The sequence below is a fragment of the Schistocerca piceifrons genome, chromosome 4 (genome assembly GCF_021461385.2).
Source record: "Schistocerca piceifrons isolate TAMUIC-IGC-003096 chromosome 4, iqSchPice1.1, whole genome shotgun sequence".
Classification (NCBI taxonomy): Eukaryota; Metazoa; Arthropoda; class Insecta; order Orthoptera; family Acrididae; genus Schistocerca; species Schistocerca piceifrons.
Genome location: NC_060141.1, coordinates 615,048,678 through 615,066,194, shown reverse-complemented (window position 1 = coordinate 615,066,194; position 17,517 = coordinate 615,048,678). Strand labels below are relative to the sequence as shown.

The 17,517-nt window shown below is 38.0% G+C and overlaps 1 protein-coding gene across 3 annotated transcripts in view; it reads right to left on the bottom strand.

The window, feature by feature from the left end:
* LOC124796317 (saccharopine dehydrogenase-like oxidoreductase) overlaps positions 1–17,517 on the bottom strand; it is a 99,638-nt gene that overhangs the window by 56,592 nt on the left and 25,529 nt on the right. For all 3 annotated transcript variants that reach the window (XM_047260445.1, XM_047260446.1, XM_047260447.1), the window contains exons 3-4: positions 3,156–3,343; positions 726–855 (exon numbers count right to left, since the gene is read on the bottom strand). In XM_047260445.1, the coding sequence (XP_047116401.1) occupies positions 726–855; positions 3,156–3,343 (318 nt within the window). The remainder of the gene's footprint in view (positions 1–725; positions 856–3,155; positions 3,344–17,517) is intronic.

Genomic DNA, 17,517 nt, shown 5'->3' with positions numbered 1-17,517 from the left:
ACTTTTTGTGATGAAAAAAACGTTCTGTGATTTAATTTTTACCTTCAAGATGATAATGACAAAATAATTCTTAAGGATGAGTTCAGTATTTAATAAGAAAACTATTTCATTTTTATTGGCTCAAAAGTAAGATTAGAGGTCCTGTAATAGTTTACTAACATTATTTGAGAAAATGGAAATGAAACTTTTAAGAGGGAATATTTTTTAGGGGGAGGGAGGAATCTGATGTGTGTGTTTTCTATCCACCATCAAACAAATGACTCAAAGAATAACAAAATCATCCACCAGGAACTAACCAATACACCGAAAAAGATTTCCTTTTTAAATCCCATGATGTCACCCTAATCTATTTCAAACAACTAACATAATGTAAAAATGCTTAATAACCTACATAAAAATATAATCTGAAACAACAGACAGGTATCATTGGCTTCTAAATATGTTTATATTAAACAGTTATTTTATTTACAGCTTGAGTTTGTCACCAAAAATCTACAACTGGAGCATTTTAGTTCCACATACAAACAGATTACCACATTAGAAAGTAAGTCTGAAATACTGTGTAACAATTATTTTCAATTTTATGAAATGGTAAATGTCCCTGATTTAGAAAGCTATGAAGTAAAAATTAAAAATAAAATGGGCAAACAAGCACTACAGAATGCAAAGTGGATGTGAATTATAATTTTACATTTTATACCATAAGAATTATACTGTGTATATACCTACAAATTTATCTTGCAAAAATACAACACCCATGTCTGCTGGAATGCTATCAAAACCACAAGCACTTACAATGTAAACACCTTTCTCTTCTGCAGACTTGTTGTAGTCTAGCTGCATTCTTTCCATATACTGTTTCAGAAAGAAAGAAACATTTCATTAAAACTCCCATATTTAATAGTCGAACACAGAGTTCAAAGAATTACAAATATGTGATTATCTACAGATGAATACCTAAGGTACAGAAAAGAAGTATACAACTTTCTAAACTTCCCCTGGGGAAAGGACATTTCAAAAATACCATATTTACCCAAGTATAAGAAGGCCCTGACAATAAGACAACCCCCTTTTTTCAGAGGCTTCTTGAGAAAAAATTATTTTTAACATATTTTGGCTAATCCAAATTGCAAACCATTTTATTGACAAAGAATCTAATGAAAAAATTAACACTTCACCTACTCTAAATTTAGGCCATGTATGTATTGTCCACATTTTTACAATACAGCGAGAAATGAAATAAATGATAAGAAATGCTTTACATTAATTTGATGACTTCTTTTCTACATTTATCACTTATTAACCCTACCATCTTTGGCATCACTGTTTTTAATCATCATCATCCTAATATCACAGCTATGAAATTAATGTCTTTGTTGTTGCAAATATTTGGCCCTCTTTTCTGAATATGTAGTGATTTTTGAGGCTGTGGTTACTGTGGCATGTGAGAACACAGCTGTTTCTGTCTGAATATGTATCATATTTCGCTTCTGTGCTGATGTGAGGATAAGACAATATATCTCACTTCCAAACTTATTGTCTGTCCGCTGCTCACTCATTGGCTGCATAGGGCCACACACACCCTTTCGTTCCCATCATACATCACAGTGACTGTCGATGATATTGCAGCATGAAACTGCTAAGTATTCCACTGGCTCCTATCTAGACTTTTACTGTCTAGTGCAGAAATGAAGACTGTTGTCCAATTTTAAAGTCAATTCAATGCTGACTATAAATCCATTCAAGCAAACAGCAGTTTTAACATGGTCGATTTTCCTAAAAAACTGAAGTACACTGTATAGATTCCCACTGTTGGCAACATGACATAATTTGCTGCCCACTCATACTCCCCTCCCCATTCTCATCTAGATTTTGGTCAAGCTGGTATCACTGTTCCCCTTGCAACCCTTCCATAGTGCTGTGCTTGAGCAAGTGCGAGAGGGACTGCAATATCTTCTAGGGTGCAAGTCGTAAATAATAACAGCAACTAATACATAAAGAACAGCTCACGATAACGATACAGTCCAATTTTTGAACTTATTCTCATCTTGTGATCTAGTGATGCCTTATGGTAGTATCTCGTGATGCCTTATGGTAGTATCTCTATTATGGGTCTTGCCGCTGTAATTATTCTCATGACAACAATCAGTCATTGTAATATAATTTATTTCATTTGTTATACATTTCATTCTGGATTAATTTTCCTTCTTATTTTATCTTAATATGACCATCGTATTCTAAAGCTGATTGAAAGCTGGTAATGTTTTATCCCAAATTAACAGTGACTGAATTTCTCATTTGCACATCAATTTGATACATCAATACAATCTCTTAGTATGAGGCCTTTTGTTGCAAACCTGTTCAGGTACAACAAGACTCTCTAATACAATAGCACTAAATTCTATTTCCTCCTGTGTTTCACAAAATTGTCAAATTGTAAGCAGAGCAATAGATTGTTGTAGTAGCTAGTTCACAGTTTCTCACATATTCCTTGCACTAGCACCATGTAAGTCAAATGTCATGTGACTGTTCGAGTAACATTGATTCTGTATAGAGTGATCAGGTGTATCTGGAAATCTTGAGCCTGTTTGAGTGCAAATATAATCTGCTGACTCTTGCCCTTCTGAATTTTTCAAAATAAATCTGTATATGACGTCAGCAGCCAGAACTTCAATTGCAAATGTAAGATGACCCCTACATACTCTTAAGCAATGTAAAAATGTGACCTCAGCAGCAAAAGTTTTAAGCTATGAATGTAAGACAACCCTGTATTTTTTTGAGTGACAAATTTAGGAAAAACCTCATCTTGTAACCAGATAAATACCATAAGACTTGAACGAACCACTGAAATGTAAACAACAGAATACAATGCACAGAAGAGTACTAAGGGCTACAGTAAGTGTGTAATATGTACAAATATCCACTGCATAGTTCTTCACTTTTAAATCCCTGTTGTAAGACTTAAGAAGTTGGTAAAAAAAATGTGAATGGAATGCAAATATTACGTCTGCATAGGTTGGAGCTTTGGGAGAATATCTCAGCTAGTCACTGGCCTTCACTGTACAGTGGTTTCCAGCTTAATGCCTATTCTATCCGATAACCTATCCTATAGATATCTGATAAGAAGTTCCATTTCATGGAAATATTTTACTTGCCTGAGGTTCACCAGTAACATCAACCTGATGTGCTCCACTTTCAATACAAGCTTTCACAACTGGTTCACCATAAAATCTGTAAGGGCCCACACAGTTAACGATCACATGAACTCTCGAGGCTAGACAAAGCAGAGACTCAAAATCCTTCACATCTGCTTCTATGACTGGGACTTCTGACAAGTCTGCACCTACAGTAACAATTATTAACATGTGTGATAGTGACATTCGGCAAAAACAGAAAAGTGCAGAATTAATAAATCTAATTTACAGAAACAAACACAATGTTTGGAACTTCATCTTTCTCACTTCTTTACGATTCAATAATGATATATCCTTCCTAAATAACACGTCCCATCATCTACATGGAGTAATGTATTAAAACAATAAAAGAACAAAGTAATAATGACCAGGTTAGTATATAAAACAAAAGCGCTGGCAGGTCGATACACACACAAACAAACACACAAAATTCTAGCTTTCGCAACCAACGGTTGCTTCGTCAGGAAAGAGCGAAGGAGAGGGAAAGACGAAAGGATGTGGGTTTTAAGGGAGAGGGTAAGGAGTCATTCCAATCCCGGGAGCGGAAAGACTCCCCACCCTCTCCCCCAAAAAATATATATATATTAAAAAAAGAAACACTGATGAGTCAGAAAAAAGAAAGACTAACAAAATGAAAGGTGGGTGCGATTACAGTAAAGAATGGACGAACACAAATAATTACATTATCCCAACAAATGTTTGCAGTTCTTCATCGCGATTACACTGGGTTCCGACATTGCTTGATCCTGTCGCTTATTGTCTGTGTTCCAAGCAAATTGCTAGCTGAAAGCTACTGCAATTTCCTCTCTTAGTAAAATACAAATCTGAGGCCTATAACAATGCTTTGCAACAAACTATGGAATAAAAAGTGTGCTATTTCTATATTTTAGAAATGACAATCTGTTCTGGCTGGAATGCTATTAAATTTATTTATTTATGATTGTAATTTTGGCTATTATCCCTTTGTCAGGTAACAGCCATTGAAGAGTGTCAATGCATATTCCTTAACATTAAGATGATATTGATCTCTTGTCAACTGTATTTACATACTTATCATATGCATGTGATGCAAAATATGTAAATTTGATTTTACATACTTATCAAATGCATGTCATGCAAAATATGTAAATACGGTTGACAAGAGGTCAATATCCTCTTAAAAATAATGAATATTTACGTCTACATCCTCCGCAAATCTACTACCTTTACTGTGACACCAGGCTAGTAATCTGAAATTTAATATTGTACTGACGTCATCAGGAAACAAAAGTCCTTAAATGGCTTTCACATAAGTGTCCCAAAAATTAAGTACACCTGAATATGGAAATAGAAAAATTAAACAATCACTGAAAATTAGTGTCAATATTTTTCAAAAGCCTACTACAGCTGTAAAGAACAAGGCTACTCCCTTGCAGCAAATATGCTTGCAATCCAAATATATTAAAACACAATTTATCACACCCATATCATCTCAGTGAAGTTTAGAATATAATTTGAGCTTTGTTTTGTTTGGTAAAATCATTGCATACTTTGGTGTAAGATGGGACATGGTACACAGTTTCAAAATTACTCATCACAAAGTGCCATTCTGAAGACTTGTTTGAGGTGCCATTTGCTACAGTGCAGGAGTTGGGTGATTCACTGGAGTCCACAATATCATGAATTAATGTAACAGTATCTTCTTCCCTGACTATGTCCAACCTGATTGTTCTGCTGGGGTAGATGACTTTCTAACAGACAAAAGTTCAATTAATTGCCTGGGTAAAGAGGTCTCTGAATCTGACTGAAATAGTTGATGTCAGGAGTGCACTCAGATGGCTCACAGGAGCCTGGAAGTAGTTACCAATTATTCTTTTTAACCTATGCGTCTGCCACCATCACTTCAAATGTAGAAGGGAAAAGCGACCCATAACCCGCCAATTGAGTCTATCATTGCGATTTCCAAATCCAGTATTACTAACGTTGTTATAAAAACAACACACATACTATTAGCCTGCACCCCCCTCCCCCCCCCCCCACCACACCACCACCACCATCACCACCACCACCACCACCACCACCACCACCACCACCACCACACCATGTAACCATCTGCAGCCTCAATAACAACCTAGATTCAGTGAGAAAGAGTGTCCACAAGTTTCTTAAGGTCTGCTATATTCAGCTGAAGCCACTTTATGATTAGACACAATACAGCTACCAAACTGCAGAGATGTTGATTGCAACATTTCATACACTGTTCAAACAGACATAGGATTAAGATCAGGTGACTTGGCAAGCCACTCAAAAGGCAATAGAGTACCCAAGTTCACCTTACCATGAACATACACATGGAAACCAGTGAAGAGGACTGTCATCTCTGAAGATGGATGTGTCCACAGCATACTCGCCACAAAGACAGAAGAAAGGGTAATAGCTAGTGTAACGTCCCCTTTGAACAGTTATACAAGACTGTGCTTAAACTGACACACAATATTTTGTTAGCGCAACGCAATTTGACTTTCAGAATTCCCTACAAAAGAATGGCCCTGACTAACATTAAACTATACCTTTCACAAATCACTAAATCACTTACCTCACAATAATCTTCGTTTCTCCCACTACTGCAATACAGCAAGCGCCACTACTGCCAGCTAAATAAAAGATTCAAGCTATGGAAGGCACTAACTACTGATAGGGATAGTTGGCAAATGAAAGATATTAATAGAGAACAAACAATGTATTTACCTTGATATCATCATATATAAATATAGCAGTTCATGACAAATTTCAAAACTCCGCCATCTCTCTCTCCACATCCATCACTGCTGGCGGCTCACCTCCAACTGCGCAACGCTACGCTCTGTTCACATCCAGCTGCCGCTGCCCAACACTACAATGGCAGACAACAATGCAAACTAGCCACAGACTGCACACAGCACAGCCAGTGATTTTCATATTGAGCGCTACGTAACGTTGCCAATAAGAAAACATAAACAGCCTACTTACATAGCCCCCATGCTCCCCACAAAAAATTTTACAAATTTTTTTTTGGGCAGTGGCCAATAATGATTTGATAAAATTTTTCATAATTACAATAACAAAGAAATCAGATGCACACACTTATTGATACAATGTTGGTCAAAAGCTAAAAATTTCTCACAGTCCATAAAGACAGTCCAGATTGTTCATCACAGTAAAAATGCAGAGTTTTTCTCAAAATCTGAGCAGTAAAAGAAAATTCACACAGACGTAGTGGATTTCCATGCAGTCTTGAAGAAGTAGTGTTGTCCTTCCAACGGAAAGACAGTGCTGACTCGACATGCAGACAGGTAATGGGCCACAACAGAGTAAACCCACAGCAGAGTCAGTCAACGTTTTGAAGAATATTGGTAGGTAGGTCATCACAGAGCAGACCCACTGTAGTCCTTGTAGAGATTACGGTATTGGTGGGCCATCAGAGGCGCAGACCCACTGTAGTCCTTGTAGAGATTATGGTATTGGTGGGCCATCAGAGGCGCAGACCCACTGTAGTCCTTGTAGAAATAATGGTATTGGTGGGCCATCAAAGATGCAGACCCACTGTAGTCCTTGTAGAGACGGCCAGCAGCCATCTGTTGCGACTGTGCAGGTGCACAATCACCATTGAAGAGTCTTGCGGATAATATAGCAAGTCCATAACCACCACTTGTGCACTCACAAAGTTTTTGGAATTGTCCTTAGAACCAACAATGCTGTTATCCAGTCCCTTGCTGAATCATTAACACACGTGCAAACATTATCAGTCCCTACTTCTCACATATTGTCCATATACTATGACCAACAGAAATGTGTGCAGTGAAATGAATGCTTACAAGTTACTTAGTTTGATAAACTGGTGTCAATTACAATTTTATAACATGTGAATACAATAACAAAGGTACAAATACATCATTAAAGAACATAATGATACAGATAACATTTGTAGTAAAACAGGCTTTACAAAAGAATAGAGATAGACATATACATCAGTGTTACAGGAATTATGACATGAGTACATACATAGAAGATCAGAATAACTTGCGAAACATCAACTTCACACATGAGCATTTAAACAGAATGAATAATGTCTAACATCTTTACAAAGTAAATAACATATTATTAATGCCAATTATATTTGAGGATAATAGTATTCCTCATCATAGTGAATGTAGCTTAATATTAAAAGAGGAAAAAATTCTATGAAACTACACAGAGACAGGAAGAAAACAACTACACAAGGGTACACAAACACATAGTGGGATAACACCAATAGGAAAGGACAGGGTTCGTTTTCAGTGTAACATTTGGTACTGCAGTCCAACCCAAAACTTCATATATCTTTCCTCTTATTTCATCCTTTGTTTCCACCAAAAAAATTCTATCTAAGCATGCTTTCTGTATATATATGTTCACACATTTCTTACCTCAACATTTATTTCCAAGAAAATCCTACCTAAACCTGTTTTCTCAATGCATTTCTTCCAATTCATCGCAACTCATTCTCTTAGAGGCTACCCCCTCTTAAGCTAACTTAAATCTACTGAGCTCAGATGCTAAACTAAGGGACGAGGCAATGCAGCAGCACATAATAAGTAACACAAACAGCAATGACCAAAAAATTGGAAATTTGCAAAGCAAGGTACAGTAAATCTAAATTACCAAGCAATGCAACCTTACAACTAATATGAGCCAATGTGCAGCAACAAAAAAATAAATCTGGCGTAGCAGAGTAACACAAATTAAAGTTCAGTAGCACTATGCCTGGCAAACAGCAGCTTATATCTAAACATGACATAGCTCAAGCAGAAAAAATATTACAGTAAAAACAACAACGCAGATAAGGGAAATGTATAATCATATCTTAATGTCTATGTAATTAAAGTGGTGCACCACAAGAAGTTATCCTACCAAAAAGTTACCAAGTACTTGAAAAGAAAATTATGAATGCAGTTCCTGTGAAGGTAAATGTCATTTTGTGCTCCCTCATTTTTTTTGAAAAAATTATTTTTTACTCGATCTGTAGACAGAAAATATTTATATTAGTACATCTATAAAATTTTATTTTAACCAATGCTGCAGTGCAGCTAGAAACTAGATATCAAACGAAATAAGCAACTATGTACACAGCAAAGCATAAGAACATCGTTCAATAGCCATGTGGCATTTCATAAGTTAGTAGAAAAATCTCTCAACTAGAGAGACAGTAGTCATAATCAGGTGTATAGACATAAAAATATTTCTCGTCATTTCATTAGGCATCCAGTGTAATCATATGTTTTCAAGTTCGACCGTGTCGTTTTTGCGATGCTTTCTACAAAGGAATGTCAGAAGCGAGGTTAATGGCGTCTTTTTTTATTTTTTTTTTTCTACCTGTGCCGCTGAAAAGGGCTCGCAATAATGGCTTTTCCTCCAGGCAACTGGCACACCTGGCCGCTCGCAACGCATTACGTCACGGTCACTTACCTTTCTTACCGACATATTTACGACAGCAGTTTCCGCTACAGTGACAGTCTCATATAAACATTTCACAGGTCGAAAATTTGCGTAACAAATGTGTAGAAAAAAAATCCTGTAAATATAACAGTGTTCAAAAAATTTTCGCCAGCATTGTGATACATTCACGCATATACACACATTTCATAACTCTTAAAGTACGATTCTTGGTTTCCAACATCCTTCTTATTCCTCATATACGGTAGCATCATCTTATTGATCATAAACATATCTCAACAGCATAATACACATTGTCGTCGTAATAATAACATCTAACACCTCAGTCAAATCTCAAAAACATCGTAGCTTTCTGCAATAATTCCAAACCTAAAGAAAATTCTCTGCTCATGTCAAAAGTGTCATCTGCCTCAAACGTACTTTAAAAATCATGATCTCATACCAAATACATCATTCAAAGCTCTCATAGTATCACAATGGGTCCGAAAAACTATGAAGAGTTCACACAGTACAGGCAAAATACAATTTCGTAAGTGTGAAGTAATCCAACTCTGTAATTGCGTAAACATATGTCACTGATGTAATAAAAAAGTTTCTCTCTCAGTTAAATGATCAGATAGCTGTGTAATTTGTGTGTTAGAGAAATATGGTACCGATGTGTAAAGTTGTATAAGCAAATACCATATTAGCTAGGGTTCCTTGTGGTTGCCACACACATGGTACACAAAGCAAGCGTGTACCCCCCTGAGGATTAATGTAATTATACCCTCAGGTGTTACAGATTACAGCAATGGAATGAAATGTATCACGGAAAACTTTCTTTGTAATTCAAAAATCTTTAAAAATAAATGTTTTAAGTACAAAATTAATCACTCAAATACGTGTACTGTAGCGCTAAATGTGCGTCTTGTTGCAACATAATCTGTGTGGAAGTGTCGTAGTTATCGTCCTCCGAAAGCTAAGTTCTGCATAAGTCAGTGTACTTACCTCATAATACACAAAAGTGAAATGCTTTGCGTATAAATGTCTTAGTTATTACGCTTATTGTTGTGATGATGAAAGTACTGTGCTGTTACGTATTGTTGTGCTATGGAAAAGGCTGTCTCCTTGTAACTATACCACAAAAGTTACTAATAGAACATGTTTTGATTTCCAGAAGAATTCAGAAAAACTGTGCAGATATAAAACAGATACACCGCAAAAGCAACATCATAAATTGTCACTCATTAGTAGCGTCATGATAAAACCGTGTAGTTGTCACTTAAACTAACCACTGTGTCGTCTGGTATCTCACAGAAAGTACATTAAACCCAGAATGTATTTTCAAGTAAACCAAAATGTTGCATTAAAATCTCATTAGCAGTACCAGTATGTGTCCTAAGTATGTAAGCCTGACAGTCGTTACGTAATCGTGCAACTAACAAGCAAGAATGTACAAATACAACACTGTGTCGTCTGTTCACTATAACAATGCATTCGTAATTTCTGTTTAAAAATGTTCCCTAGGTTCTAGACTGGATATTTAACTTCAAACATTGTTGCATGTTAACAGTTTCTTAAGTCTGACAAAGCATACTAGAAATGTGAAGCGAAAAATTTTATGACAAAGACTAAGTTAAAAAGCAGATTATCTTTCAATAAATGGTTTTACATGTGAAACCTGGTGTAAACCTTTACTCTTCATAGTACTCAGAGTTTGAACTTGAATGCAATTGTCATGCGGTATACGTCGGCAAAGAATACTGGAATTTTTCTCAAGGTTAGTGTCTATATTATTTTTCTCTGAGCCAGCCGGCGCACGTGGGTGCCTGCGGCGCGAGTCATTGTCTGTCTCTTTGTTGGCGCGCGTTGTTATTGGGATTAGGAGACCTAACTTCTACAAATTCACCTTGCCGAGAGGGCCCAGCTCTGTTAGAATCCCTCCAGTTCTGATGAAATTCCCGTCTGTCGTTTTGTCGGTACTTTACATAGTTTCTTGTTTGTCGGTCATGTGGTGGAGAATTTCTCCCTGAATCTTAACTCTGCGCCGAACTGTTGCGTCTGAAGTTATTCTGCCTCCCTTGATAGTATTTATTTTGGTTCCCATATTGTCTGTTTCTCTTATTGTCTCTGTGATAGTCATTACCACGGAGATGTGATCTTTCCCTGTAGTTATTACTACTCTGCCAACGGTTGTCATATGGGTGGTGTCTGTTTTGGTCACGATTTGCGTTGTAAGAATAGCCTTTTCGTGTCCAGTTATTGTTTCTGTCATCACGGAATTGTGACATATGTGACCTGCAGTGATTGTTTTCCTGTTTTCGCATCCGGCGACTGTCTGTGTCAATTTCTAATTCTTGTAGGAGTCCCTGAAATGCTTCAATGTCGTCTTTGCAACGTCCTGCCAAAATAATATGTCGTAAATGTTCAGGCAGTTTGATTAAGCAAATGCGGATGAGTTCTGAGGGGCTGTATGGGTTTGAAAGATACTGATTCTTATGCAACATGTCTTCAAAATATTTCATAAGACTGGAAAATTCAGATTGTTCGAAACATTTCATCATTATGATGCCATGTTTTACTCGGTCTTGTGTGGGTTGAGACCAATATGCTGAGAGGAAGGCATGGTAAAACTCTCCTTCACTGTGGCAATCGTGAATGACCGATCGCATTCTTACAGCTGGTTCATTCTCTAAATAGCCACACATAAATTCTAATCTGTGTTCTAACGACCAGTTGGGAGGAAAACAATGAGAGAATTGATGGAGCCATGCTTGTGGATGAATGTCGTTGCCAGAATTCCTAAATGTTTTGAATTTACGTGTAGTAATGAACAGCTTATAGTCAAAGTCATCATGTCGGCGAGTCGCATATCGGTCATTGTTACGTCGTTTCGGCGGTTCCATTTCAAAATTCGATGCGCCTTGCAAATTTCTTTCATAACTTCCGAAATGCCCTGTGTTATTATTTTGTGGCTGTTCCGTATTTCTGTGTCCCTCTTCCCGTATTGGGGCGCGAGTATCCTCTGAAATACGTAATTCTTGTATTACCTGTGTCAGCTGATCTTGTACTTCTCGGATTTCTCTTTTGTACTGTGTATTGATTTGATTTTGATTCTGTTTGAATTTTCTAATTTGTTCATACTCTTCTGTGTCAGTGAAGGCTACAGGTCTTGTGTCATTCAGATCATCATCTATCTTTGTAGATAAGTTAGTGACCTTATCCGAAAGTTCGGCTACTTTCTCCGATAGTGAACACATTTCCTCAGCGTGTTTTTCTGAACCAAGTTTCAGAGTGTCCATTTGTGTTGAAATCGTATCTACTGTGTCCTTTAAGTTTTCCTGAGTTTTTGCAAGTTGCGTAACCGAATCGGTAGATGCAACTGAGTCAATTTTAGCTTGCAAGGTGTTGTGATTTTCATGAACAATGGTTTGCAGTTCTTTTATGGCTGCTTCGTGATTCTGTAATACATTTTCATGCCGCGAAAAAATGGGTTGAAAATGCTCACAAATTTGTGTTTTTATGTCATTACAGACTTTTTGACATTTCGATTCAATGTTATGTAACTCACTAGTTAAATCTTCACGTGTTTGTTCAAGTGTGGTGTCTAACTTTTGAAGATTTTGTCCCATTGCGTCTAACTGTTGCTGTGTTTGTCTCTGGTGTTGTTCCATTGTGTCTAACTTTTGAAGATTTTGTTCCACTGTGTCTAACTTTTGCTGTGTTTGTCTCTGATTTTGTTCCATTGTGTCTAACTTTTAAAGCTTTTGTCGCATTTGTTGCATTAATTGTAATAACAATGCACTGGTGTCTGAAACATGTTCCTCAGTGCTTTTCGGCAGTGAATTTGCACTGGCAAGATTCACATTTTGACAAGCGGAAAATGTGTCTTGACTCATTTGAGAAAACGGTGAGAACCCAAAACCTGAGTCTGCAGTATTTGCAATATTGTGTTCTGTCATTCCCGATTCCTGAGGCGAGCTGTTGCCGACCAATCGATCGATAACGCTTCCCTGTTCACTACCTGTTTCACTGTCTACACCATTGTTTGCCGCCCGCTCCATTTCCCTATGCGCAATTACCAAATTACTACTTTGAATATTAGTTAATTCATTACCCAGTGGTGCTGGCAAGCTACGCTCGTCGTCACTATCATTTCTCAATTTACTTTGGAGCCTAGTGTTACGTTTTTCACACGCCATAATTGTCACAATATTTCACACGATAACGCAGAAAAGCACAATTTGAAGTGCAAAAATAGGAGAACACATTAACATAACACTGAAAATAATATCTAGTTAATTGCAGCTGCGAAATACTTGGTGCAAATCTACATGCATGCCACAACTGTTTTACTGTACAACAATGAAAGACTGCAACTACAAAGGAGATTTTCTCTACAATTACGCGCTAGCAATAAACAAAATCTACACTAATTACACAAACTACAACAAAAAATCAGAAGATTCCAGTGAGGTATCCTCGGCTAAGGGTCGACATATGTAACGTCCCCTTTGAACAGTTATACATGACTGTGCTTAAACTGACACACAATATTTTGTTAGCGCAACGCAATCTGACTTTCAGAATTCCCTACAAAAGAATGGCCCTGACTAACATTAAACTATACCTTTCACAAATCACTAAATCACTTACCTCACAATAATCTTCGTTTCTCCCACTACTGCAATACAGCAAGCGCCACTACTGCCAGCTAAATAAAAGATTCAAACTATGGAAGGCACTAACTACTGATAGGGATAGTTAGCAAATGAAAGATATTAATAGAGAACAAACAATGTATTTACCTTGATATCATCATATATAAATATAGCAGTTCATGACAAATTTCAAAACTCCGCCATCTCTCTCCCCACATCCATCACTGCTGGCGGCTCACCTCCAACTGCGCAACGCTACGCTCTGTTCACATCCAGCTGCCGCTGCCCAACACTACAATGGCAGACAACAATGCAAACTAGCCACAGACTGCACACAGCACAGCCAGTGATTTTCATATTGAGCGCTACGTAACGTTGCCAATAAGAAAACATAAACAGCCTACTTACACTAGTCTCCAAACATGATGACGTGAATATCCCGATTCGTGTTCACAGTAACCTGAACAAGAAGGCCCAAGTCACGGTACACCGAAGATTCAGACATCATACCCACCCCACACACAGCAGGTTAAATGCCTTACTGAGCCATCCGTGCACTCAACTCTTTGCAGCATTTGAAGAGACACACAATCATGACTTACTGGACGAAGCTACATGCCTTCAGTCAGTTCCTGTCCTGTTTCTTTATTGCTCAGCCCATTAAAGGCGTGCAGCTTTATGTGACACAGTGAGAAATGGCCTTTTGCAAGGCAGCCAACTCTAAATGTTGATTGCATGCAGTTCGGCTTCACAATGTTTCCTTAGGAACAGGTTAAGATGGACCTGCATTCACTGACAATAGCATAGCAATAATTGTTCGGTGTGAAATGAACTGTCATTGACAAATCATGACATCTCTGGTCACAACCAGTTACAATTTCTCTCTCTCTCTCTCTCTCTGTCTGTCTGTCTGTCTGTCTGTCTGTCTGTCTGTCTGTCTGTGTGTGTGTGTGTGTGTGTGTGTGTGTGTGTGTGTGTGTGTGTGTGTGTGTGTGTGTTTGTGTGTTTTCTTAGGCCATGTTACATGGCTGCGAGTGGTACACCATTCCTTTTGAACAACTGGGACAGGCCATGTTAACAGACCAATAAATCAGACAATTTCATTCATGCTATGGCTACGGGCACATCCGAATATGATATCTCCTCTCAGCCATTCTTACATCTCCACATCGACCCACTCACTGAGCCAATTCTATACAACTAACCGGCACGTAAGTGCCACTTCATAGATACATTTTACATCAGTGGTGGACAGATCACATGGCTGCTTGGTACCAGTTCCACACCATCTACATCACCCCAAAAGTGACTACTGTGCTCTTAAGAAGTGATTCATATTTTGTTCTGACAACTTATATCCATTATTATTTTGTGACAGATGCTCCAAACATTTTACTCTGGAGTTATTCACGCTTCATTAGATAAAGTGGTTCTGGCCAATTACTGGCCCATCTTTACAGGTTTTTTTTAATATACTGGTCTTTGCAGAGGAAGAACAGATCTTTATAAGGAGGTAATTTATTTGAAGAATACTAAAGGCAATGAGAAAAATATGTAATTAACAAAGATATATACAGAATATGTTTCATTTTTGAACAATTTCATCTACTGTATCTGTGTGCCCGCCACCACCTCTTTCAAATGTAGAAGGGAAAAGCAACCCGTAACCAGCCAATTGAGTTTATCACTGCAATTTCCAAATCCAGTATTACTAATATTTCTTCTTTGGCACTTTTCAACAGCTTATCCTTCCTACAGTGCTCATATAGCAATTATGTTCATATAGCTAATGGACATCTTCAAGTCTACTGTAACAACTTTCTGAATGGCTTCAGACAGTAAAGTCTTCATAGCCGAAAGTACATACAAGTGCCTTTTTATTTCACTTACATCTCTTTAGTCACCTTCACAGCCATACTTCTGCCCCAGCCCACACTGTTAGCAACAGAATGGAAGTTACAAATTTTGCCATGCCATTAAAACTAGCAGTAACAATTTAGTCTCCTCTTCAAGGCATACTACCTCCAGCAGTGCTCTGGCTAACAACTTACAGTGGCATTCAGCCACTGTTTATGAAAACTGAACTTTTATTTGAAATGAGGCCCCACTGAGAACACGCAAAAAAAGTAATTCAAGTGAATAAACAAGCCTTCACTTACATGTATTATTATTCCAAGAACTACCTGCTCCCAACCAAGTGCTTAAATCCACAGCTGAACATCTTTACATTTGTTCTATGATCAATGCAATGTGTTACTGTTAGACCTGTAATCTATCCATTTTCTGTTGGGTGACAAATGATCTACATCTACATGATTACTCTGCAATTCACATTTAAGTGCTTGGCAGAGGGTTTATCGAACCACAATCATACTATCTCTCTACCATTCCATTCCCGAACAGCGCGCGGGTAAAACGAACACCTAACCCTTTCTGTTCGAGCTCTGATTTCTCTTATTTTATTTTGATGATCGTTCCTACCTATGTAGGTTGGGCTCAACAAAATATTTTCGCATTCGGAAGAGAAAGTTTGTGACTGAAATTTTGTAAATAGATCTCGCCACGACGAAAAACATCTTTGCTTTAATGACTTCCATCCTAACTCGCGTATCATATCTGCCACACTCTCTCCCCTATTACGTGATAATACAAAACGAGCTGCCCTTTTTTGCACCCTTTCAATGTCCTTCGTCAATCCCACCTGGTAAGGATCCCACACCACGCAGCAATACTCTAACAGAGGACGAACAAGTGTAGTGTAAGCCATCTCTTTAGTGGACTTGTTGCATCTTCTAAGTGTCCTGCCAATGAAATGCAACCTTTGGCTAGCCTTCCCCACAATATTATCTATATGGTCTTTCCAACTGAAGTTGTTCGTATCTTTAACACCCAGGTATTTAATTGAATTGACAGCCTTGAGAATTGTACTATTTATTGAGTAATCGAATTCCAACGCATTTCTTTTGGAACTCTTGTGGATCGCCTCACACTTTTCGTTATTTAGCGTCAACTGCCACTTGCCACACCATACAGCAATCTTTTCTAAATCGCTTTGCAACTGATACTGGTCTTCGGATGACCTTACTAGATGGTAAATTACAGCATCATCTGCGAACAACCTAAGAGAACTGCTCAGATTGTCACCCAGGTCATCAGGAACAGCAGAGGTCCCAGGACGCTTCCCTGGGGAACACCTGATATCACTTCAGTTTTACTCGATGATTTGCCGTCTATTACTACGAACTGTGACCTTCCTGACAGGAAATCACGAATCCAGTCGCACGACTGAGACGATACCCCATAGGTCCGCAGCTTGATTAGAAGTCGCTTGTGAGGAACGGTGTCAAAAGCTTTCCGGAAATCTAGAAATACGGAATCAACTTGAGATCCCATGTTGATGCGGCCATTACTTCGTGTGAATAAAGAGCTAGCTGTGTTGCACAAGAACGATGTTTTCTGAAACCATGCTCATTACGTATCAATAGATCGTTCCCTTCGAGGTTATTCATAATGTTTGAATACAGTATATGCTCCAAAACCCTACTGGAAACCGACGTCAATGATATAAGTCTGTAGTTCGATGGATTACTCCTACTACCCTTCTTAAACACTGGTGCGACCTGCACAATTTTCCAATCTATAGGTACAGATCTATCGGTGAGCGAGCGGTTGTATACGATTGCTAAGTAGAGAGCTATTGTATCAGCGTAAAGTTATAATTCAAATAAAACAGCTGACTGATAGATGATTCTGGCAGGAGGGCTATGTGGCTGGTAAGTAATGCAGCACATTTACCACAAATGTAACAAATCACACGTCTACGTTATTTTCATCATTGCCATTTTTCTTTTTGTGGCAAGGAGGGCTTTGGTATGCAGTACAGCAGCAGCTGTCAATACAATTTATACATAGATGAGATAATTACATACTTACAGGTGAGTAACCCCCACTAAATAAATGCTCATTCTCACACGGCAAATGTTAAGAAATAGATTTCCTAATAAATAAGGAAAAAAAAAACTTGTAACTGACTGTCTAGAGACTATACCAAGAACAACAGCACTTCAATGACACAGAGAATCACTTTCACTGCCATCATTGTGGTCACCAAAACAGCTCTCATGTACTTGACAGCAAAGTAGTAAAAGCAACGCATAGCTGCCTCTCTCACATCTGTTCCTTGCAGCAAATTAAAAGTGGGATGTTTCATTCTCAAGCGATGGGATTTAAAT